The 23,769-nt window shown below is 41.9% G+C and overlaps 1 protein-coding gene and 1 long non-coding RNA gene across 11 annotated transcripts in view; one reads left to right on the forward strand and one right to left on the reverse strand.

Annotated features, from left to right (window-relative positions):
* Positions 1–23,769, forward strand: part of LOC309641605 — a 64,268-nt gene that overhangs the window by 36,026 nt on the left and 4,473 nt on the right. The window lies entirely within an intron of this gene.
* Positions 7,475–23,769, reverse strand: part of LOC309641593 (17-beta-hydroxysteroid dehydrogenase type 6) — a 33,914-nt gene continuing 17,619 nt past the window's right edge. For 9 of the 10 annotated variants that reach the window (XM_082421718.1, XM_082421722.1, XM_082421716.1 and 6 more), the window contains 4 exons: positions 18,829–19,155; positions 16,421–16,679; positions 12,551–12,714; positions 7,475–10,088 (listed from right to left, as the gene is read on the reverse strand). In XM_082421718.1, coding sequence (XP_082277844.1) covers positions 9,871–10,088; positions 12,551–12,714; positions 16,421–16,679; positions 18,829–19,155 — 968 coding nt within the window. In that variant the 3' untranslated portion in view covers positions 7,475–9,870. Of the gene's footprint in view, positions 10,089–12,550; positions 12,715–16,420; positions 16,680–18,828; positions 19,211–23,769 lie in introns of all 10 variants that reach the window. The other variant, XM_082421723.1, reaches the window with a different exon arrangement.

Consider the following 23,769-nt stretch of genomic DNA (forward strand, 5'->3'; position numbering starts at 1 on the left):
GGGCCCCCTGCAGTGGAAGCATGGAGTCCTAACCACTGGACCACCAGGGAAGTCCCCCAAGAAGTTTCTTAAATGAAGTACTGCCAATAGAGGCTAGTAGAGGGTGTTGGAGGGACATTACAGGAGGAAGGGTGTCCTTCCTGGTGCGTGTGCGTGTGTGTGTGTGTGTGTGTGTGTGTGTGTGTTCCATGGCCCTTAGTGACCTCACAGTCCTATTCTAGGCCTGATGATCACCTTACTTTGGCCCTCTCAATGCAGACAGTCTTTTTTTAATTTCTTTTTTTATTGAGGTATAGTTGATATACAATATTATGTAAGGTACAGAAGCACAGCATAGTGATTCACAATTTTTAAAGGTTATATTCCATTTATAGTTATTATAAAATATTGGCTATATTCCCTGTGTTGTACAATATATTCTTTTTTTATTATGTATTTATTTTATTTTTTTTTAATTTTTATTTTGGCTACATCAGGTCTTCATTGTGGCATGTGGGATCTTTGTTGCGGCATGCGGGATCTTTTTGTTGCAGCACGCGGGTTTTCTCTCTCTAGTTGGGGCGCGTGGGCTCCAGAGTACGTGGGCTCTGTAGTTTGTGGCACGCGGGCTCTCTAGTTGAGGTGAGCGGGCTCAGTAGTTGTGACACGCGGGCTTAGTTGCCCCATGGCATGTGGGATCTTAGTTCCCCGACCAAGGATCGAACCCACGTCCCCTGCATGGGAAGGCAGATTCTTTACCACTGGACCACCAGGGAAGTCCCTGTACAATATATTCTTGTAGTTTATTTATTTTATATCAATACACAGTAGTTTGTACCTCTTCATCCCTTACCCCTATTCTGCCCCTCCTCCTCCCCTCTCCCCCCTGGTAACCACTAGTTTGTTCTCTATATCTGTGAGTCTGTTTCCTTTCTGTTATATTTACTAGTTTGTTTTATTTTTTAGATCCACATATAAGTGATATCATACAGTATTTGTCTTTCTGTCTTATTTCACTTAGCATAATACCCTCCAAGTCCATCCATGTTGTTGCAAATGGCAAAATTTCATTCTTTTTTACAGCTGAGTAGTATTCCCTTGTGTGTGTGTGTCTAAAGCTACCTCTCTGCAAAATAAGATTTTAAGATTTACAGAGGCAAACAAATGATTAGAGAAAGATAAAATGACTCCTGAAGGCTAAGGCTCTTCTTTGGCTTCTTTGTCTCAGACTCTGCCTCTGGCACCATCTTCCTCCTTCCCTTCTATGTTGCCTATGCCTCCTCTATACCCTCAAATCTCCCATACTAATTCTCTTGCCAAACTTCCCCTTTTCTCTGAAACTCTCCCCTCTCCCTTTTCCTCTGAACTTGTCAGAACCTGTCCCTTTAAAATTAAGCCTTCTGGGACTTCCCTGGTGGTCCCGTGGTTAAGAATCCACCTTCCAATGCAGGGGATGTGGGTTCGATCCCTGGTCGAGGAACTAAGATCCCACATGCTGCGGGGTAACTAAGCCCGCGTGCCTCGACCACTGAGCTCGTGTGCTCTAGAGCTCACACACCACAACTAGAGAGCCTGCATGCCACAACTACTGAGCCCATGCGCTCTGGAGCCCACACGACAACAACTAGAGAGAAGCCCGTGCGCCACAGCAAAGAGCCTGCAAGCCGCAATGGAAGATCCCGCATACCACAACGAAGATCCCACATGCCACAACTAAGACCTGACGCAGCCAAATGATTAATTAATTAATTAATTAAAGTAGGCCTTCTGAGGATCCAGAGGGTACACCATTAATTTCTTATATTCCCTGAACTAAAGTTGAACTGTAAGCCATAGTCAAAGATTTTCCCAAAGTAACTGAAAATCCTCACAGATTTGCTGAGGAATTTAATATAGTCATTCAACCATATCAGCTTGGTTTCTCTGACTTACATCAACTAGTTCACATGCTTGTCGGTGAAGGCCAGGCCCACCATTAGATGAAAATCTCTAACTGGGAAAGTCCTGTAAGTTCTCTAGAATTACAACTAGGAGACCAGCCTGTTTCTTGTATGGTCAGGCTCAGGCAATCACTAGGTGACTTCATCAAGAAATTCCTAGGGATTTTCCAAAGCCTGTTGATTGGAACCAAATTCAGGCTTGCACACAAAAATCTGATGAACCGGGACTTCCCTGGTGGCGCAGTGGTTGAGAATCCGCCTGCCAATGCAGGGAACACGGGTTCGAGCCCTGGTCCAGGAAGATCCCACATGCCGCGGAGCAACTAAGCCTGTGTGCCACAACTACTGAAGCCTGGGCTCTAGAGCCCGAGCTCTGCAACAAGAGAAGCCACCACAATAAGCCCACGCATCGCAGCAAAGAGTAGCCCCGCTTGCCACAACTAGAGAAAGCCCATGTGCAGCAACGAAGACCCAACAACAAAGACCCAGTGCAGCCAAAAATAAATAAATAAATAAATTTATTTAAAAAAAAAAAAAAAAAAAATCTGATGAACCTGTTCATAACTATTGTAATCAACTTCAGATTGTTTCTGAAGAAAATTCTGGTCTTCCTTCAGATGTTGATAATACCCAGGTAGCTTTTAACTCTATGTTTATTAATGGGATGAACCAGGAGCTTTCCCTTTTAGTAAAAAGGACCAGGATGGAATCAGAAACTATCTCCACTCCAGATTTAGTTAATCTGGCAAACCAGCTCCCTTACACTCTCTAGGTGAGTCATCTCTAAGGAAGACCACCAAAATTCTTAATTTACAATTCTGGAAAATGAAGGCTCCTAAATGAAACCAACACCCTCCTAGTTTCTGCTATTGCAAAGATCCAGGACACTGGGAAAGAGATTGCTCCAAATTTAAGCATTTTAGGTGCCTTTAGCCGTCTAACCAGCCTTTCCAACTTCCTCCCAACTCTTAATGATGGGGCTCCAAGGAACTGTAGTTGGGACTCTTCCCAATCCTCCCTCTTAATCAACTCTGAGAAACATTTCTCCAGATTGGGGATGAATCTTTTCCAGTTCTAATTGACACTGGAGCCACACTCTTGGTGCTCAGCCCCACTACTATAAAGCAGCCCCTGCCTCAGAGAGCTAAAACAGTTCAAATAGTGAAGATCTCTAATGAATAGGTTAAGAGGTTCCTGCCTCTTAACCTATTCCCTTTGTTCAGGCCCTTCAAGAGAGATACGTACTTTTTCCATTAGTAACTCTGCCCCTATTCATTCTGATATTCTTTCCATATCTGAGACTTCTTAGGAGTATTAAGCCAGAATTTCTTTCCCCCAAAAGGAGGAAATAATTCTAGAATTTGACAGTAGTCATCAAAGTAAACCACCAGGTGAATTAAATGACTCTGACATTTTTTATTTGTTCCATCTCTGATGTTACTAGAGCTGATTCTGGAAAAACTGATTGTTTGTCCCTATTGAATTAGCTACCATCCTTCTTATGGACAAAATCTCCAAATGATGTTGGCAAAATTTATAGTGCATCTCCCATGAAAATTCAAATAGGTCCCTCAAAACCTCTTCCCAATATTAATCAATACTCTGTAAGTAAAGAAAGCCCTTCAAGGCATAAAGCCCATAATAGAAGATTACACGGCTCAAGGCCTCATTACCCCTTGTACTAGCCCGTGTAACACTCCCATTTTACCAGTAAGAAAATCTAAGGGCCAGGTGGAGGTTTGTCCAGGACCTCAGAGCAATAAACAACATTGTTATCCCTTGACACCCTGTTGTTCCTAATGTTCATATGTTACTAGCATCCATTCCCACCGAAAGTAAATTCTTTTCTGTAAATGATTTATGCAGTGCATTCTTCAGTATTTATTCCAGTTGAAGCTAGCCAATACCTTTTTTCCTTCATTTGGGAAGAAAAACAATTCACTTGGACAGTAATGCCTTAGGGTTTTACTGCGAGTCCTTATTTCTTCCAAATCCTGAAAGCTGATCTGGATGATATAAAGTTCCCTGGAGGTTCTACTTTGTTGCACTATGTGGAGGATTTGATTTCTTTGCTCTCCTCAAGCTTCCTCACAGGAAGAAAGTATCTACTTGCTAAAGCTTTTAACTTTAAAAAGCCATAAGGTCATCAAAGAAATTTTTCTGTTTGCCCAAACCCTGGTTTGATAGGGCAACAGTCCCCAACCTTTTCGGCATCAGGGACTGGTTTCATGGAAGACAATTTTTCCACGGATGGGGTGGGGGGTGGGGAGGGGATGGTTCAGGCGGTGATACGAGCGAAGGGGGTGGGGCGGGGCGATGGGGAGCGGCAGAGGAAGCTTCGCTCACTTGCCCATCACGCACCTCCTGCTGTGCGGCCCGGTTCCTAACAGGCCACGGACAGGTACCAGTTCGTGCGTGGCCCAGGGGTTGGGGACCCCTGCAATAGGTCACCTGATATGAGAACAAGGGCTACACCTAGATCCAGATGGACTTTGTGGTGTCCTGAGTTTCCCCAAACCCAAAACTAAGTGAGGTTTTCTCTGGCTAGTTGGTGATTGCCAAAATTGGATTCCAAATTTCTCTTCTATGGTCAAACCTCTGTATGTTTTACTAAACAATAACAACTCTGACCCAATTTTATGGACAACACAGCTTTCAAGTCCTTAAAGGAGTTTGATGAACCCAGTGCCCTTCGTCACACCAATGATCAGATTCTTTTTTTCCTTTTTGTATTTGAAAAGGAGGGAAATGCCCTTGTGGTACTCACCCAAAAACATTGGACCACCATTGACCCATTAGTGTATTATAGCCAGAAACTGAACCCTGTGGCACAGAGATTCCCCCCTACCCCCTTGCCCTAGAGCCACTACAGTTACTGCCCTTTTGGTTAAGACTATCAGAAAAATCATTATGGGATCCCCTTTAACCATTTTTGTACCTAATACAGTAGAAGCTCTCCTGAATTCTCACCACACACATTTCTCAGTCAGCCACCACAACTCTTATGAAGTCTTTTTGTTAACCGCCCCTCACATTACTCTTTTATGTTGTAGTAATGTTAACCCTGCTACTCATTTTGTTGTTGTTGTTTCAATAAAAATTATATAAATATAATGACTCTCAGGGAAGAATTAAAAATAGCCCCATGTCCACATATCAGCAGAACTCAATTTATACTTGTTATTCTTTTTTTTTAAATTGAGGTATAATTCACATACAACATGATATTAGTTTCAGTTGTACAACATAATGATTCCATATTTGTATATATTGTGAAATGATCACCACAATAAGTCTAGTTAACATCCATCACCACAGTTACAGAATTTTTCTCTCGTCATGAGAACTTTAAAGATTTACTCTCTTAGCAACTTTCAATAGGCAATACAGTATTAATATAGTTGCCATGCTGTGTATTATATCCCCATGACTTATGTATTTTAGAATAGGAAGTTTGTATGTTTTCATCCCCCTTCACCCATTAACCCTGCTACTCTTCTTCCCTCCATTGCCAACAACGTCCCTCACAATTTCTTTTATTTTTTTAAATATATCTATTTATTTATATTTTATTTTTGGCTGCCTTGGGTCTTCGTTGCTGTGCGGGCTTTCTCTAGTTGCAGCAAGCGGAGGCTACTCTTCCTTGTGGTGCGCGGGCTTCTCATTGCGGTGGCTTCTCTTGTTGCAGAGCATGGGCTCTAGGCGCGCGGTCTTCAGTAGTTGCGGCACGTGGGCTCTAGAGTGCAGGCTCAGTAGTTGTGGCGCACGGGCTTAGTTGCTCCACGGCATGTGGGATCTTCCCGGACCAGGGCTTGAACCCTCGTCCCCTGCATTGGTAGGTGGATTCTTAACCACTGCGCCACCAGGGAAGTCCCTCTCACAATTTCTTAATGCTGACAGATCATCTTCTCACTCTTTGTGATGATCTAAAGGAAGTTCCTTTAGGTAACACTGACTTCTTGTGGTTCATTGCTGGTTTTTATTTAAAAGGTGACAGTGGCAAATATTGTGCTAGGTATGCTACTGCAACTTCTTTTGATGGATTTTCCTACATTTGTAGGCAAATGGATTTCCTACAACTTCCTGTGTCTAATGGATATAAATATGTTTTAGTCATGATCTGTATGTTTTCACACTGCACTGAAGCCTTCCCTTGCAAGCAGGCTACTGCCTCTTCTGTGGCTAAATTCCATTTGGAAAAGATTATCCCTACCTGGGGAACTCCTCTCAAACTTCATAGTGACTGAGGAACCTATTTTACTGGCCAGATACTTTGACAAGTTTGCACTCTTTGGCCAATTTTACAACACTTTTACTGTGTTTACCACCCTCAATCCTCTGGTTTAGTTGAATGCACCAACAACATTATTAAGACTTATTTGGCAAAATTTGTAGAGGCCCTCCAAATACCTTAGCCAAAAGCATTGACACTGGTCCTTCTTATTTCAGATCCACCACTTTTGGAACTCATAAAGTCTCACCCTTTGAGATAGTACAGGATGCCCAACACACTTGGCTCTTGCTTCTTTTGACCCACAACTGATAAAAGGAGAGAAACTCCAGTATTGCAAAGGCCTAATTGTTTCCATTAAAAATAGCCATGTTTTCTTAGAGGAGTCTTTTCACAGTGGACTCTCAGGAGATTAAGACCTTAAGCATCACAAGTCGCAAAATGGAGATTTCATCTATAGCAAAAGACATCTCCAGAAGAACTCTCTTCAACCTTGTTGGAGAGGCCCCTATCAGGTACTGCTAACCAACCCTTGTGCCACTGAACCCCAAGGAAAAGACTCTTGGATTCATGTGACACACTTAAAGAAAGCACCGACTAATGAGAACCTACTGTATAGCACAGGGAACTCTACTCAGTGCTCTGTGGTGACCTAAATGGGAAGGAAATCCAAAAAAGAGGGGATGTATGTATACGTACAGCTGATTCACTTTGCTATATAGCAGAAACTAACACAACATTGTAAAGCAACTATACTCCAATAAAAATTTATTTAAAAAAAGAAAGAAAGAAAGCGCCAAACCCTGACTGGACCTGTACGTCATCTGGTGACCTAAAAGTAAAGATTTCCTGGAACTGAAGCAGAGGACATCTGATGAGACAGCTTTTCCAAGATATTTGGGTCAGGCCTATTGGAGGTTTGTTGCCAAAACTTTGATGGTGACACTATGCTTCAGATGATCTCTAATGTCTATTTTCTTGATAACGTATAGACTTTAGATAAAAAGAAGTGCCTGAGTGGGGCTTCCCTGGTGGTGCAGTAGTTAAGAATCCACGTGCCAATGCAGGGGACATGGGTTCGAGCCCTGGTCCGGGAAGATCCCACATGCCACAGAGCAACTAATCCCGTGCACCACAACTACTGAGCCTGCACTCTAGAGCCTGCGAGCCACAACTACTGAAGCCCACGGACCTAGAGCCTGTGCTCCGCAACAAGAGAAGCCACCGCTATGAGAAGCCCATGCACTGCAACAAAGAGTAGGCCCCGCTCACCACAACTAGAGAAAGCCCACATGCAGCAATGAAGACCCAACACAGCCATAAATAAAATAAATAAATTTATAAAAAAAAAAAAAGAACAAAGCTGGAGGCATAACCCTCCCAGACTTCAGACAATACTACAAAGCTACAGTGATCAAAATAGCATGGTACTGGCACAAAAACAGACATATGGATCAATGGAACAAAATAGAGAGCCCAGAAATAAACCCACACACCTATGGTCAATTAATCTTCGACAAGGTAGCAAGAATATACAATGGAGAAAAGACAGTCTCTTCAGCAAGTAGTGATGGGAAAGTTGGACAGCTGCATGAAAATCAATGAAGTTAGAACACTCCCTCACACCATACGCAAAAACAAACTCAAAATAGCTTCAAGACTTAAATATAAGTCTATAGGGACTTCCCTGGTGGTGCAGTGGTTAAAAATCCACCTGCCAACGCAGGGGAGACAGGTTTGAGCCCTGGTCTGGGAAGATCCCACATGCCACAGAGCAACTAGGCCCGTGAGCCACAACTACTGAGCCTGTGCTCTAGAACCCGTGAGCCACAACAACTGAGCCCACATGCTGCAACTACTGAAGCCCACATGCCTAGAGCTCGTGCTCTGCAATGGCACCGAGGAGCCACTGCAACGACAAGACTGCACACTGCAACGAAGAGTAGCCCCCGCTCGCTGCAACTAGAGAAAGCCCCCATGCAACAAAGAAGACCCAATGCAGCCAAAAATAAAAATAAATTTTAAAGTAATTAAAAAAAAAAAAGACTATAAATGATACCATAAAACTCCTAGAAGAGAACATAGGCAAAACATTCTCTGACATAAATCATAGCAACGTTTTCTTAGGTAAGTCTCCCAGGCAATAGAAATAAAAGCAAAAATAAACAAATGGGACCTAATCAAATTTACAAGCTTTTGCACAGCAAAGGAAACCAGGGGGGAAGGGTTGGGGGAAGGGATAGTTAGGGAGTTTGGAATCAACATGTACACACTGCTATATTTAAAATGGATAACCAATGAGGACCTACTGTACGGCACAGGGAACTCTGCTCAATGTTATGTGGCAGCCTGGATGGGAGGGGAGTTTGGGGGAGAATGGATACATGTATATCTATGGCTGAGTCCCTTTGCTGTGCACCTGAAACTATCACAACATTGTAAATCGGCTATACTCCAATATAAAATTAAAAGTTTTAAAAAAACATTAAGAAACTATTATAACTTAGAGTACAGGGACATGAAAATTAAATCAAAGTGTGATCCTGTATTGGATCAGTTGAAATGGAATGGATAATTCTATGATCTATTTAACTATCTAAAGAATACTACTGAAAGTATTCTGAAATCAGAGAAAACAGGTGAAAAAATTAAAGTGAATAAAAAATTATGCAAATAAAAAAGCAAGGTAGGGAGTTCTCTGGTGGTTAGGATTCCAGACTTTCACTGCCAAGGCCTGGGTTCAATCCCTGGTCAGGGAACTGAGATCCCAGAAGCCTCAGCATGGCTCAAAAAAAAAACAAAAAAAAAAACAAAAGGCAAGGTAATAATTAACTCCAAGAAAAACAAAAAAATTCACATGCTAATAATGCAAACACTATTAATTTAACTGAAATGTGATAAAAATTATATTAGAAATACGGGGATAAAGGAAATGGTTAGGAAAGTGGTGTAAAAAGCTAAATTCTCATTTACCCTAACAGGAAGTTAATTGAGAATATCTAAAATTAATAAATCAAGAAAAACTGTATGAAGTATATTATTCAGAAATATAGCAGTAAATACCAGAAAAAAATAGCTAAAAGTCAAAAGCGTTCACCTCTGAGGAACAGCAGTGAAGGTGGTGAACTGTTTGTTGTGTTTTCATTTTTAAGCTTTTGAGTATTAACTGAATTTTCAACTATGTATGTGTATATTATTTTGATTTAAAAATTAAAAATCATTTCTTTTTAAATAAGGAAGAAATATATCCCAAAACAACTGGCAAATAGGGAGGAGAAAACAAAATTAAACATTTATTAAAAGTACCAAAGTATAGACCCATTTCAAGTTAAGGATAAACAGACCCACATTTCTCAATAGTCCCTGAGCAATAGTTTATCACAGCACAGAACAGCTACTCTTTTACATTAAAAAATAACATCAAAACAAGCTAAATTGTTTCTAGTCTACTCTGTTTAATAGGGCAAGGAAGATTGATGCCTTTTGGAAATACTATCATCAAAAAATGGTTAAAATAGTAAAGATTCATCACCTAAATGAGTAAGCTTTGGATATCTGGAATAAAACCTATTGGTTCTCTGATGGTGCCAGATAAATGAGTTTAGGCAAGAAAGCTTATTGTTACAAAAAGTATAGATGATACATAAAGATTATTGGGACACTAACAATCAATTCCAGATTTTTGTCTTCTTCATTTCAAGAGCCACCAACCAGTTTTCTTTAGACTGCCTGGGCTGGTTTGGGCCAAGATCTAGTCAATATGTAGTCTGCCAGTGATGTAGGTAAATAAGATAGAGGGATGAAGAAAAACTGAGCATCCCAGCCAGCTGAGTATCGAGTGCGGGGATGCACAGATGTCAGGGCATGTTCCATACAGTCAGTAACCAGGTTCAGGTTTGTGCTACAACTCAACATCCCTTGTTTCAGGAGATCGTGATCTGTATACAAAAAGAAAAATGGCGGTCAGCAATCTTATTGCTTATATTTTTAAGATCCTGTTGCATGCAGTCACAGAAGTCTAACTACATTTAATTGCCACAAGGATTAGGCCAATCAGACCTGTGCTTCCCAATATAACAGCCACTAGCCACATGCAGCTAATGAGCACTTAAAATACAGCTAGCATGACTGAAAACTGAATTTTTGGGGGGTGGGAGGTGTTGCCGTGCAGCACAGCTTGCGGTATCTTAGTTCCCCGACCAGCGGCTGAAGCTGGGCCCCAGCGGTGAAAGCGCCAAGTCCTAACCACTGGACTGCCAGGGAATTCCCTGAAAACGGAATTTTTTAATTTAACTAATTTTAATTTTAAAACTCAATTCTGTTATTGGAAAACTTTTAAGTATGTTTGGAACAATATAGGTATGTGAATCTACTTTTTCAACTGGAAATTTTTAACATCTTTATTGAGATAATTCACATTCATAAAAACCATCCATTTAAAGTTTACAAATCAATGACTTTTAGTATATCCAGAGTTGTGCAACCATCACCACAATCTAAGTTTAGGACATTTTCATCATCCCAAAAAGAAACCCCATACCCATTAGCAATCACTCCCATTTCCTGACAACCCACCCAGCCCTAGGCAACCACCAATCTACTTTCTGTCTCTATGGCTTGCCTTTTCTGGACATTTCACGTAAATGAATCATACACTGTGGTCTTTTGTGACTGGTTTCTTTCAGGGGCAAAATGTTCTCAAGGTTCATCCTGTCATAGCAAGGATCAGTATTTCATTTCTTTTAATTGCCAAGTAATATTCCATTGTAGGGCTATACCACATTTTGTTTACCCATTCAACAGTCGATGGACACTTGAATTGTTTCCACTCTGGGGCTCTTATGAATAATGCTGCTGGTAACCATAAATTGTATTAATACAAATACAGAAGAAGTACGTCCTAGGAAAATTTAGCATGCAGGTTGAGATGTGCTATAAGTGTAAAATACACACCAATTTTCAAAGACTAATGGAAAAAAGAATATAAAATATCTTATTAATAGCTTTTATATTGATAATAAATGTTGAAATGATAGTATTTTGGATATATTGGTCTTAAATAAAATGTATTATTAAAATTTATTTAACCTGTTTCTTTTCCTTTTTTAAAAAGTAGCTACTAGAAAATTTAAGATGACATATGTGGCTCTCATATATCTGTTGGACAGCACTGATCTAGATTATTCTGATCCATGGACAAGTATATGAACAATTTCAACTCCTTAAATCATGAAATACATATATCCCTCCTTTTACATATGGTCACTTCTTAGTAAATTCTATTTTCCTTTGATTTCTATTGCCAAACTACATGTACTTGCAAGGGGAAACAAATTCCCTAATAGTTTAAAACTTTAGGTGGAGAAGAGCTTAGAACAATGGCTGTGCCCCTGACATGTTAGGAACTGTAGTTCTCTAGCTTGAGTTCTGAGAGGCTGAGGAAGTGTTCTGTCAGCCTTTCCTTGTTCCAATTTCTCTCCCCTCTGTTGATGGTGACCCTCTTAGGCCTGATGCACCCAGAAGACAGGGTTGTAGGTTGGGACTCTTCTGTCTGCACATCCCCCTTCTTCTTTTCTCTGTATCGCAATATCACCCAAAGCCAGAGACAGGGCTACTGCTACCCACCACAGGGCCTTTTTGTGAAAGGGAAAAGAGAGCTGCTCCCTTGGCCCTTGGCAAGCTGATGACTTCTCTGTGTGAAGAAAATGCATCCCTTCCCCCCAGGAAGGTGCAGACCCACACAGTGTGCATGACTTAATTCTACTTAGAGGACTGCCTTCCCTGTTCCCCCAAAACTGCCTCCTCCTCCAGATCATCAGAATGGCATTCTTACACAAAATTAAACCATCTCACTCCTACAAGGCTCCCATGGCCTGCACATGAGGTCTAGCCTCTGGGAATGGCCAATAGGGCCCTGCAAATCCGGTCCTAACTCACTTACCTCTCCCCACCTATATATACCCTCCCTCCCCTCACAATAAAACGTGGAGTTTGTGGCTAGTCTGTTACCCAAAGGGTAGATAATATTGAAGGCTGAACTTTAGTTAAGCAGGCCTCCCACACCAGTCCTGACAAACTGTGGAGGGGCACCCCCTCCCAAGACCCTCTAGAGGCTCCATGCCTCTAACTATGTAATACCTCCCTGGTGCTCAGGTGGCCAGGCTCATAGGTGACAAGGCAGGGCAGGCCCTGGCCGTAGGCTGCCTATATGGCCTCTTCCTCAGCCTCAACAGCCATCACCAAGCCAACCATGAAGGCACTGGGACCTTCCTGAACCCCTCTTGTCTTGGGAAGCTTTGTTTAAGGAGTTTTCTCAGAAGATCTACCAATCATTCTCTACCAACCCTCTTTGCCCTTCTCATGCAAGGTTATCCATTATACCATCAAAAGAAAAGCTCACAGGTATCAAAAAACTTCTGTCCATAGGACTCCTTAATATGCACAGGGACTTCTTTCCAGACTTGTTTCACTGCCTCTGAGGACTTCTGCATATCTGTCATTCCTGTTCTGAAGTAGCCAGGTTCAACTATGCTGATTTTCACCCCAAAATGTTGAAGCTCACGCCTAGGAAAAAAAAACCCTCAAGTTAACTCCTCTGATTGAAAGATACCACAATTTCAATGTTCTCAGGGAAAAAACAAAACAAAACAAAAAATAGTTATAAAAACACCTTTACTGAATATTTTAAAGAATAAAGAAATGGAAAGGAAAAAAATAAAATTTTAAACATCCCTTGATGCAACAACTGGGACATGATTATACAAACTACCATAACCATTCAATCCCACACCCACTCATTTAACAGTCATTAAGTTTCTACCATGTGCTATACACTGGAAATATGAAAAATATAAGGAATAATAAAGAAGATTAGCATTTTTATGGCATCTACTGTGCTAAGTGTTTTACATGCACAATCTCAGTAAATTAAGACTCTGTTCACCACCCCAAAAAGCTCACAGTGGGTGAGTCTGACAAGTAAGCAAATAATTGTAACACAATTCAAAAGAATTTAAAGGAGAAGTATTCAAGGGGCTACATAAGTAGAGAAGAGGATGTAGATGTTCTGAGAGAGTCAGAGAAGGCTTCAGTGAGGAGAAAACGTTTCAGTTGAGCCTCGAAGGATAAAGATGAAATTTCTCAGTGAGGAAAGAGGTGGAATGGAATACCAGGCAGCAGAAACTGCACACACAGAGCAGGGGGCTGTGCAAAATTACAGTGTGTTCAAAGACTGCAAGAGACCATTAGTGGAATATGATGTGGGCATTAAAATTACAGGCCATTGGTCATTCCAGAATATTCGGGTTAGTTCAAAAAACAGTTCCAAAAATACTTATCAGGAGCTGTGTATGTACCAGGCACTGTGCTAAGTGCTGCCTTCACCAAGTAAAGTAAGATGACATGGTGCACCATGTGAGAGGTATTCTCTCAGTACTCCAGGGACAGTGATGAGGGATGCTCCCTGATCTAGAGGGTCAAGCAGCCTTGCTCGAGAAGATGAAGCCCAAGCTGATGTCAAGGAGAAATGTTTGGAACCATGGTCCATAAGAATGTAAAACATAAAGCATCATGAGCCTCTAAAGCCACGAGTGGTTCTCAAAGTGTAGACCCCGGTTCAACAGCATCAGCATCTGGGAGCTTGTTGGAAATGCAGATTACTGAGCCCCAGTCCAAACTTACAGTCAGAAACTCTGGGGGTGAGAACCAATAATCTGTTTGAACAAGCCCTTCAGCTGGCTCTGAGGCATGCTAAAAGTTAAGAACCACTGCTCTAAAGGAAAAGCCTCCCTTGTCAAACCAAAACCTAAAACCTTCCAAGTCAGAGCCTCAGAAAATGATTCTCCAGGTGCCTGTGTGCGCTGGGGAAGAAGGAGGGGCTACACAAGCCAGGGGTGCTTCAGCCCTCTACATCGCACTTCCCCTTGCAGCTTTCTCACACATTCCCAACACACCACAACATCTCCAGCCCCTCTAAAACTCCAGTTCAAATGTGGGACAAAACTTCCTTTTCCTGTTTATCCTTAGCACAATTAAGGCAAACTGGAATTTTCTAAAGGAATTAGTGATTTAAAGGTTGGAAGGGCATATCTTTGCTCTTGGTCTGGGAATGAGTCAAGGAGTCCAAGAGTCATGAGTGGTAGTAAATCAGCAGGCAGCAGTCCTGTGGAAGTAGACAGGATGTTGGGTAGGCAGAAAGCCAGGCAAGGTGCCTGCCACATAGCAACAACTCATGTAGTGTCCACGGTTATTTCCCTACTCCCTTCCTAAGCAGATAATATATGCACAATGTATTAGATATATACCAGTCATGGCATGTGGTAGGCTAAATAATGGCCCCCAAAGATATCAGGTCCTAATCCCCGGAACCTGTAAATGTTACCTTATGTGGCAAAGATTTTGCAAGTTTGACTGAGTTAAGGATCTTGAGATAGGAAAACTGTGCCAGATTATCTGGGTGCATCCTAAATGCAATCACAACTATCCTTATAAGAGAGGCAGAGGTAGATTTGAAGACCAACAGAGGAAGAGAAGGCAGCATGATCATGAAAGCAGAGATTGGAGTGATGTGGCCACAAGCCAAGGAATGCTGGCGGCCATCAGAAGCTGGAAGAGGCAAGTAATGGATTCTCTCCTAGAGCCTCTGGAAGGAACATGGCCCTGTCAACAACTGATTTTAGCCCAGTGATACTGATTTCAGACTTCTAGACTCCAGAACTGTGAGGGAATAAATATGTGTTGTTGTAGGACACCATACACCATAAATTACTTGTGGTAATTTATTACAGCAGCCATAGGAAGCTAATACATGATGCCTATAATATTTATAGCTCATTTCCAAGTGAAACTGCCCTAGAGTCAGCCCCTGCTAAAGGAGAGTCTGTGCAGCACTATTTTGTACCATGTGACTGCACCCTCATGTCTATAGCTGACTGGACCAGGAATGGTACTTGATGGGAGGGGAGCCCCTCTCAGGACTAGACAGTGACTCTGCCTGTTATTACCTATATGGCCTTGGCAAATTACTGAACCTCTGTGCCTCAGTTTCCCTAGGCATAGTCAATACAATAAAGATAAAATAATTCCTTCCTCATTGGGTTGCCATGAAAATTAAATGATTTATTAGATGGAAAGTACTCACAACAGTGCCTGACACATAATAAGTGCAAAAAATATCACATGATGCGGTGTCACCCGGCACACAAAAAATGAACTCAGCCAGTAGGAATCTCTGTCTCAGAAATTAAAATATAAGGGGGACTATAAAAAGAAGGAGCAGCTGATAGAGGGGCATGACGCTGATATGATGTATTTTAAAAAACCAGGAGGTAGAGGCAGGGCGATTAGGGATTGTGGCAAACTGAAGCTATAAGAAAGAAAAGAAGCTATTAGATAAAGAAAAGATATACAGAGTAAAGGGATGGAAAAAATTAGACGCAGATGAGCACCAGAAAGAGTCACTGTGAAGAAACGAGGACAGGTGTACTTTAAGGAGGAAGGAAGACAGTCATCCTCTCTTCAGAAATGAAATTTTCTTAAGGATAAATCTTGAGAGTTAAAATGTGATGTGGTGACAGGAGACAGAGACTTGGGGTCAAAACACAGGTCTGCCAAATCATGGTCGTTGCAGCTGAACTTTGAGAAAGATACCAAAATCTGAGCCTCAGTTTCCTGTATAAAACAGACTAGTTATAATACTTACACATCAGATTTTGGAAGTGATGAAATAAGATAATGCAGATGAGGGCTTCCCTGGTGGCGCAGTGGTTAAGAATCCACCTGCTGGGACTTCCCTGGTGGCGCAGTGGTTAAGAATCCGCCTGCCGGGCTTCCCTGGTGGCGCAGTGGTTGAGAATCTGCCTGCTAATGCAGGGGACACGGGTTCGAGCCCTGGTCCGGGAAGATCCCACATGCCGCGGAGCAATTAAGCCCGTGCGCCACAACTACTGAGCCTGCGCTCTAGAGCCCGCAAGCCACAACTACAGAGCCCACGTGCCACAACTACTGAAGCCTGCATGCCTACAGCCTGTGCTCCGCAACAAGAGAAGCCACCGCAATGAGAAGCCCACGCACCGCAACGAAGAGTAGACCCCGCTCGCCGCAACTAGAGAAAGCCTGCGCGCAGCAACGAAGACCCAATGCAGACAAAAATTAATTTTTTTTTAATTTTAAAAATTAAAAAAAAACAGATAATGTAGGTGAAAGTGACTAGCATGGTGTCTGAGACATATGTAAGTGCTCAGTAGTTGCTTTTGTTTTAACTTGGAGTTACCTCAGAATATCTGAAAAGGCTTCCACTCCATACTTGGTGGAAGAGTAGACTCCTCCAAAGAAAGCAATTCTTCCCAGAATGCTGGAGACATTGACAATCCTCCCCTGTGCTCTCCTTACCAAGGGAAGCATGCTCAAGGTCACCTCTATCAAACCAATGAGGTTCACTTTGAGGGTATTCATATAGGCCTCAATCTTCAGCCACTCAGTGTAGCCATGTGGGTGAAAAGTGCCTGCATTGTTCACCAGACCCCAGAGCCCTGAAACAATAAAAATCAAAGCAGGAGTTCAGTTTCACGCAAAAACGACAGACTTCTACCTTGATCAATCTTCCTGCTGAAGACAACTAAAAATGCTAGACAAAACATATTTTTTCAATCTTCTTAAACACATCTATCACTAAGAAGGTAAAAGAAGGTCAGGCCAAAAACTAAGAGAAGGCAGGAATCCAGAGAGGATAAACAGAACCCTGACGGTAGCTTTTGATTCGAGGGAATTTGCCAACCAGTATGAATTTGAACTTTAGTACTTATAGCATCAAAAAACATATACAATAAGAAGACATGAAGTCCAGGGCCCACCTAAGGTAGGGAGTCTAATAAAAGACACTTTCTGCATTAAACTGGAATCCTAAATGGCTACACTATCACTTTAGGGATAGACATAGAAAGGACTTCCAAAGGACTGAAAGTAAAACTGCCTATCTTGAGCTCTGGTGTTGTGGGGAGGAGGGAAGAATCGGCCCCAAGGACCAAAAGGAAAAGAAGATTTGGTGGCGATGAGATAATAAGAGTCCTTCCTCCTTTAGATTTGGGGAGTTTGAGGTTCCAGCAGAATTTCCAGATGAGAAAGCCAGCAAGTAGTTGGGAATTCAGGGAAGAAATAATTTAGAAATCAAGGACAAAAAGGTAATAGGTTAAACTATGGGTAACTGGGGTCCATTCAACATTTGTTGAGCCCTTAACATGTACCAGACAATATGTCGGAAACTGGAAATACAATAATGGGTAGGAGAGGTCCATGTCCTCAAGGAGCACACTCTCTAACAGATGGGAAAACAATAAAAATAATAATAACAATACAGTAGAAATAAACCACTGTGCACAGCACAGAGCCTAAAACTACCCATAACTCCTGACTCTAGAGTCAAGAACATCCTCAGGTAGGAGTAATATTTTAAAGTAAATTTTCTAATTTAAAGTAAATTTAAAAAAAAAAACAACATTCTTCAATCCAAACAAAACAATTTTATTACTAGTTTGCAACTCCTAGGATGAGTATATATTTAAGAGGTCCAATTATCAGGATCTAATGAATCATAAAACAAGTGGAGGAAAAAGAAGGGGATCAAAGAGGATTTGGATAATATCCAGAGAAAGTGAAACTTAGAAAAGAGGATTTATCCATAATTGCCAAAAATTAAAAACAACCAAGATGTCCTTCAGTAAGTGAATGGATAAACAAACTGTGGTACATACAATGGAATATTTTTCAGTGATAAAATGAAATGAGCTATCAAGCCACAGGAAAACATGGAGGGACATTAAATGCATATTGTTAAATGAAAGAAGCCAGTCTAAAAGACTACATACAATATGCTTCCAACTACATGACATTTGGGAAAAGGTAAAACTATGGAAACAGTAAAAAGCTGCGTAGTTGCCAGGGTTTGGGGGGAGGTGGGGAGAGCAGAGGAGATGAATAGGTGGAGCACAGAGGATTTTTAGGGCACTGAAATTATTCTACATTATATTGTACTATAACGGTAGATACAGGATATTTTACACTTGGCAAAACCCATAGAACCGTACAACACAAAGTGGATCCTAATGTAAACTATGGACTTTAGTTAATGATAATGTATCAATATTGGTTTATCAATGTAATAAATGTACTACACCAATGCAAGCTATTAATAACAGGAGAAACTGTAAGAGGGGGGTTTGTATATGGGAACTCTGTACTTTTCAACTTTTCTATAAACCTATAACTGCTCTAAGAAATACAGTCTATTAATTAGAAAAAGTAAAATAAAATGAAAACTTTTTTTAAAAACAGAAGAGGACCAAAGGCTGACTTCCAGGGATGTCTATATTTTAGATAGTAGCCAAGGGAAGAAGAATCAGATTCTTAAGAGCACCTTGAAAATTCTTCAGACATAAAGAATTGCGGTTGTAAATACTCCACTTGCAAGGTGAGATAACAGCCTCAAATCTACTGAGTTCATTTTTCAATGTAAACATTGTTAAGGAAATGAAACACTGCAGAAGATCACAACTGTCCTTCAAATGACAAAGCCAGCTTTTCAAGCCCTGCTTTTGAGATTATATATATATAATATATATATACACATAAAACTTTAACATCTTCATTCCTAAGTAAATGAAAGAAGAAAATACTTCTCCATACCTCTGTCCCCCACACGCTCCTTCACCCACTCAGTGGCCGCAGCGATGCTCTCAGTCTTGGTGATGTCCAGGATCACTGTCTCCAGCCTGTCTGACGTCTGGTTCCTCAGCTGCTCGGCCCCCTGCTCCGTCAGACACGCAGCCAGAACCCTCAAGCCTCGCAGGTGCAGCTGCCTGGCCAGCAGGTTCCCGAAGCCTGAGTCACAGCCCGTGATGAAGACGAACTTGTCCTGGAGGTGGCTCACCACCTGCCTCTCCCGGTACCAGCGCAGGAGGTAGTACAGGCCCACGAGGACCGCCAGGTACAGCCACATGGTGAGGGGACCTCCTTCAAAAGAAAAAGAAGAGGGACTTCCCTGGTGGCGCAGTGGCTAAGAATCCACCTGCAATGCAGGGACACGGGTTCAAGCCCTGGTCCAGGAAGATCCCACATGCTGCGGAGCAACTAAGCCTGTGCGCCACAACTACTGAGCCTGCGTGCCACAACTACTGAAGCCTGTGTGCCTAGAGCCCGTGCTCCGCAACAAGAGAAGCCGCTGCAATGTGAAGCCTGCGCACTGCTATCAAGAGTAGCCCCCTCTTGCCGCAACTAGAGAAAGCCCGCGCGCAGCAACGAAGACCCAACGCAGCCAAAAATAAATAATTTTTTTTAAAAAGAAAAGAAAAAGAAGAGCTTTCATTTTATTCCTTCCTTTTTTCTTTAACGAGTATTTACTGAGTACTGACTATGTGCCAGGCATTGCACTAAGTGCTGGGACTCTGTATTAACTAGTATTTGGTCCTACCCTCTAGCCATAGTCTAGAGCGGGGAGTCAGGGAAGTGACCAAACAAATGCACTGCAATGTGGTAGGTGCCAAACAAAAGTATATACAGTCTAATGAGACTATAAAGGAGGGTGACCCACTGCCTGCAAAGTTAGAAACAGATTCACAGAGGCAGTGATTTTGGAACTACTTCCAACAAAGTTAAGAGTTCAAAAAGTGGACAAGGTGGGTGGTGGGGCGGGTGGTGGTGGGATGAATTGGGGGATTGGGATTGACATATATACACTAATATGTATAAAATGGATAACTAATAAGAACCTGCTGTACAAAAAAATAAATAAAATTCTAAAAAAAAAAAAAAAAAGTGGACAAGGATAAAAGGACATTCCAGGCAGCAATAGTGTGTACATGAATTGAGTGGTGAGCAGCATAAAACTTCCTGATACCTACGAGAAGTTCAGGTGATGCAGAGAGCACACAGAGGAAGAAATGGAAGATGAAGTAGTGAAGGGCCAGACTAGGAAGGGTCCTGTGGGTCACACTAAGGAATCTGGATGTTATCTTATAGGCAACAAGGGTGTGCCATTAGAAGGTATTAAACTGAAGACTAAGATGTCCAGATTTAGCTTTAGAAAGATCTGTCTCACAGTGGGAGTGGAGGATGGATTAAACAGGGAGGGGTGGGATGAAGGCAAAGAGATTAGTTAAGAGACCCAGCAGTCTGGGTGAGACATTGCAGCCAAAGCAGTTTGTAAATATAGACCAATCAGATGCATTATTGAAATGAGTGTTCAGAGATGCCTACCTTTCTATATGTAGTTCTAGAGAAACATCCACCATTTGGGGCAATCTATAGTTGTTGGCTGAACTAACATATGACTCATAAAGTCATAGGTAGAGGTCAAAGATGGGTGTGAGCCCAGTAGGACATCATAAGGCCTACACAATGCCTACCTTAGCTTGGCTTTAAGGTCTTCCCAGTGCTCTGGCCCTTGATTTCCTTCTTAACTTTCTCTTTTACCACACCTCTTTTGTACCCTACTCTTTAGTCATAACAAGCACCTTGCAGTACTCCACACAGTACAGGCTTTTCATGCCTCAGTATACAACTCTCTCTACAATTCCTTCTTTCCCAGCTCTCATCCACTTGACAAATAATACTCATCTGTTAAGCCTCCACTGAACCATCATTTTCATTCAACAAACATCAATTCAACATCTACTATGAGTCAGACATGATGTTAGGCACTGATACACATAGTGAACAAAACAAGTTCCATTATTCATTGAATTCACAGTCTAAATGTAAAGACTGACAAGAAAACAATGCAATATACAGTCGTCCCTTGGTATCCACAGAGGACTGGTTACAGGACCCTTCACAGATACCAAAATCTGAAGATGTTTACATCCCTTATGTAAAATGGCATAGTATTTGCATATAACCTATGAACATCCTCCCGTACACTTTAAATCATCTCTAGATTACTTATAATACCTAATTCAATCTAAGTGTTATGGAATAGTCGTAAACACAATGTAAATGCTATGTATCGATAATTAGTTATAAAAACAATGTAAATGCTATGTAAATAGTTGCTGGCATGCAGCAAATTCAAGTTTTGCCTTTTGGAACTTTCTGGAAATTTTTTTTCTAATATTTTTGATCTGTGGATGGTTGAATCTGCAGGTGCAAAACTCGTAGATATGGAGGGCCAACCATAATAGAAGTAAGGGCAGGATGCTGTTGGAGCATTCAGGAGAAGCTTCCAAGCCAGTCCAGGGAGATCTGAGAAGTTTCCTAGTGAGAGTAAAATATAACTTGAGATCTAAAGCATAATAAAATAACAACAAAAGCAGCTAACGCTTGCATAGCACTTGCTGTGTATCAGGCCCTGTTCTAAGCATTTCACATATATTAACTTACTGAATTCTCACAACAGCCCCATAAGGCAGGTCCTGTCAATATCCCTGTGTGTTGGTTCAGATGCCAAGACAGAACTAGACATGCAAGGGACTCATTGAGGGAAACAACCTATAGAGAATAAAGGGGGAAAGTGCAGGAATAGGTGCCAATACATGTCTGACACCTCTGAAAGAAGAGAGAGAAGAAAGAAGGAATTAAAAGGAAGAAACTTTAACTACAGTTCAGCCCTGAGAAAGTCTCAGCTAGGCTGATGAGGGTCCTTGAGCAAAGACTGCCAGTAGAGTCCCACACTGGGCCGAACTGGTTAGAACTTTCAGTCCCACCTCCAGGGAGAGGAGAGGGATTGGAGATTGAGTTTAATCACTAATGGCTAATGATTTAAATCAATTATGCCTAAGTAATGAAGCCTCATCAAAACCAAAAAGAACAGGGTTCAGAGAGCTTCCAGGTGAACATATGGAGATTCAGGGAAAGTGGTGTACTTGGAGAGGGCATGGAAGCTCTGCGCCCTTTCCCCATAACTTGCCCTAAGCATCTCTTCCATCTGGCTGCTCCTGAGTTGTATGCTTTTTTAATAAACTAGTAGTCAGATAAGTAAAATGTTTCTGTGAGTTCTGTTAGCCACTCTAGCAAATTAATCGAACCCAAGGATGGGGTCGTTGGATCCTCCAATCTATAGCCAGTCCGTCAGAAGCACAGATGATAATCTGGGCTTGCAACTGGTGTCTGAAGTGAGGGGTGAAGAGGGTAGTCTTGTAGGACTGAACCCTTAACCTATGGAATCTGATGCTGTCTCCTAGTAGTTAGTGTCAGAACTGAGTTGAATTGTGGGACACCTAGCTGGTGTTGCAGAGAATTGCTTGTTGTAATTGGGTCCAGAATTGTTAAGGGTATAGGGGAATAAAATTAGAGGAGGCAGTGAAGGGGGGAAAAGAGTGGATAGAGACATTTAATACTCCCTCCCTCCTCTTCTCTTTCTCTCCTTTTCCCCCTCCCCCCACCTCCCTATTCTCTCCCCTCCCCCAAGCTTTCTGCTCTCTCCAATCTGAGAGCTCTGTGTTCTCTAGCCAGCTGCCTCTGTTCTGCCCAACTGTCATTCTCTGGTGCACTGCAGTAACAGAGAGAGCTTCATCCTGCCTGTTTACTGACTAAAAGGGTAATTTCCTGATGCCAGTCAAAGATGAAAATCCATTTCCCCCATTAGGAAGAAGCTTGGAACCCAAAGCCTCTCTAGGTATTACTATTCAACCATCACAGAGCAAGAAGACTAATCCTGCAGGAGAAATATGCCAGGCCAGGCAGAATCCCAAAACGTGAGCCAAAAGTGAACATTAATCAAATACCTGGAGATATGACTTGACTATGCCTTGACTATTTCAAATATCTATATCCCTTGACCTGACCATTTTCTGAGGTTCTGTCCTGTATTTCTAATTTCCTTAAGTACTCTCCAGCCAGCTGTGTAGCCAGAAACTCAATATATCCGAGATAGAACACATCATATTTTCTCCTAAAACTGTTTCTCCTCCAGTATTCCCAATTTCTATTTGTATTACTTTTTAGTCTTAAGGCTCTGACACTTCCTCTTCATTGCCCCATGCATTCCCTCAGGAGACGAGGCTGTAGCGTCTAGCTCTCTAGTATCTGGAGCACCTGTCCCCTCCCCTTCATTCCTATGGCCACATCCATTGTTCAAGCCTTCAGCATTCAGTACCTCTTGCTTGGCCTATCATAGAAGCCTTCTCACCATCCCCACAGTGTCAGTCCCTTCCCCTCTCCTCCACATGGTGCTGTCTGGTTAATTTTCCTAAAGCACAGCTCTGTTGATGTCACTACCTGAAAAGCATCCAACCTACTGAATAAAATCTAAATCATCTTAATCCATGATTGGGCCTCAACCTTATCTTCCGCTCCTCCCACTCACATGGCCTATGTTCCATCCAAACCAAACAGCCTGCTGCTCTCCATTTATTCATGCTCTGCTCTTTCCATGCTCCAGATCTGTGGTCTCACCATTCCCTTTGCCTGAAATGCCCTTCTTGCTCATCTATGCATGTCAGTATACTACCTGTCCTGCAAGACTCAGCAAATCACACTTCCTCCATATAAAGCCATCTCTGAATTATCAACAGCAGGTCTGCTCTCCCATAACAATCTATTCATACCTCTTCTGTGTAGCTCATCTCTCCAACTAGACTGGTACTCCTGGGGTAGTTCTGTGACCGATTCATCTTTATACACAGCACCTAC

The sequence above is a fragment of the Balaenoptera physalus genome, assembly GCF_965194825.1.
Source record: "Balaenoptera physalus genome assembly, chromosome: 13".
Classification (NCBI taxonomy): domain Eukaryota; kingdom Metazoa; phylum Chordata; class Mammalia; order Artiodactyla; family Balaenopteridae; genus Balaenoptera; species Balaenoptera physalus.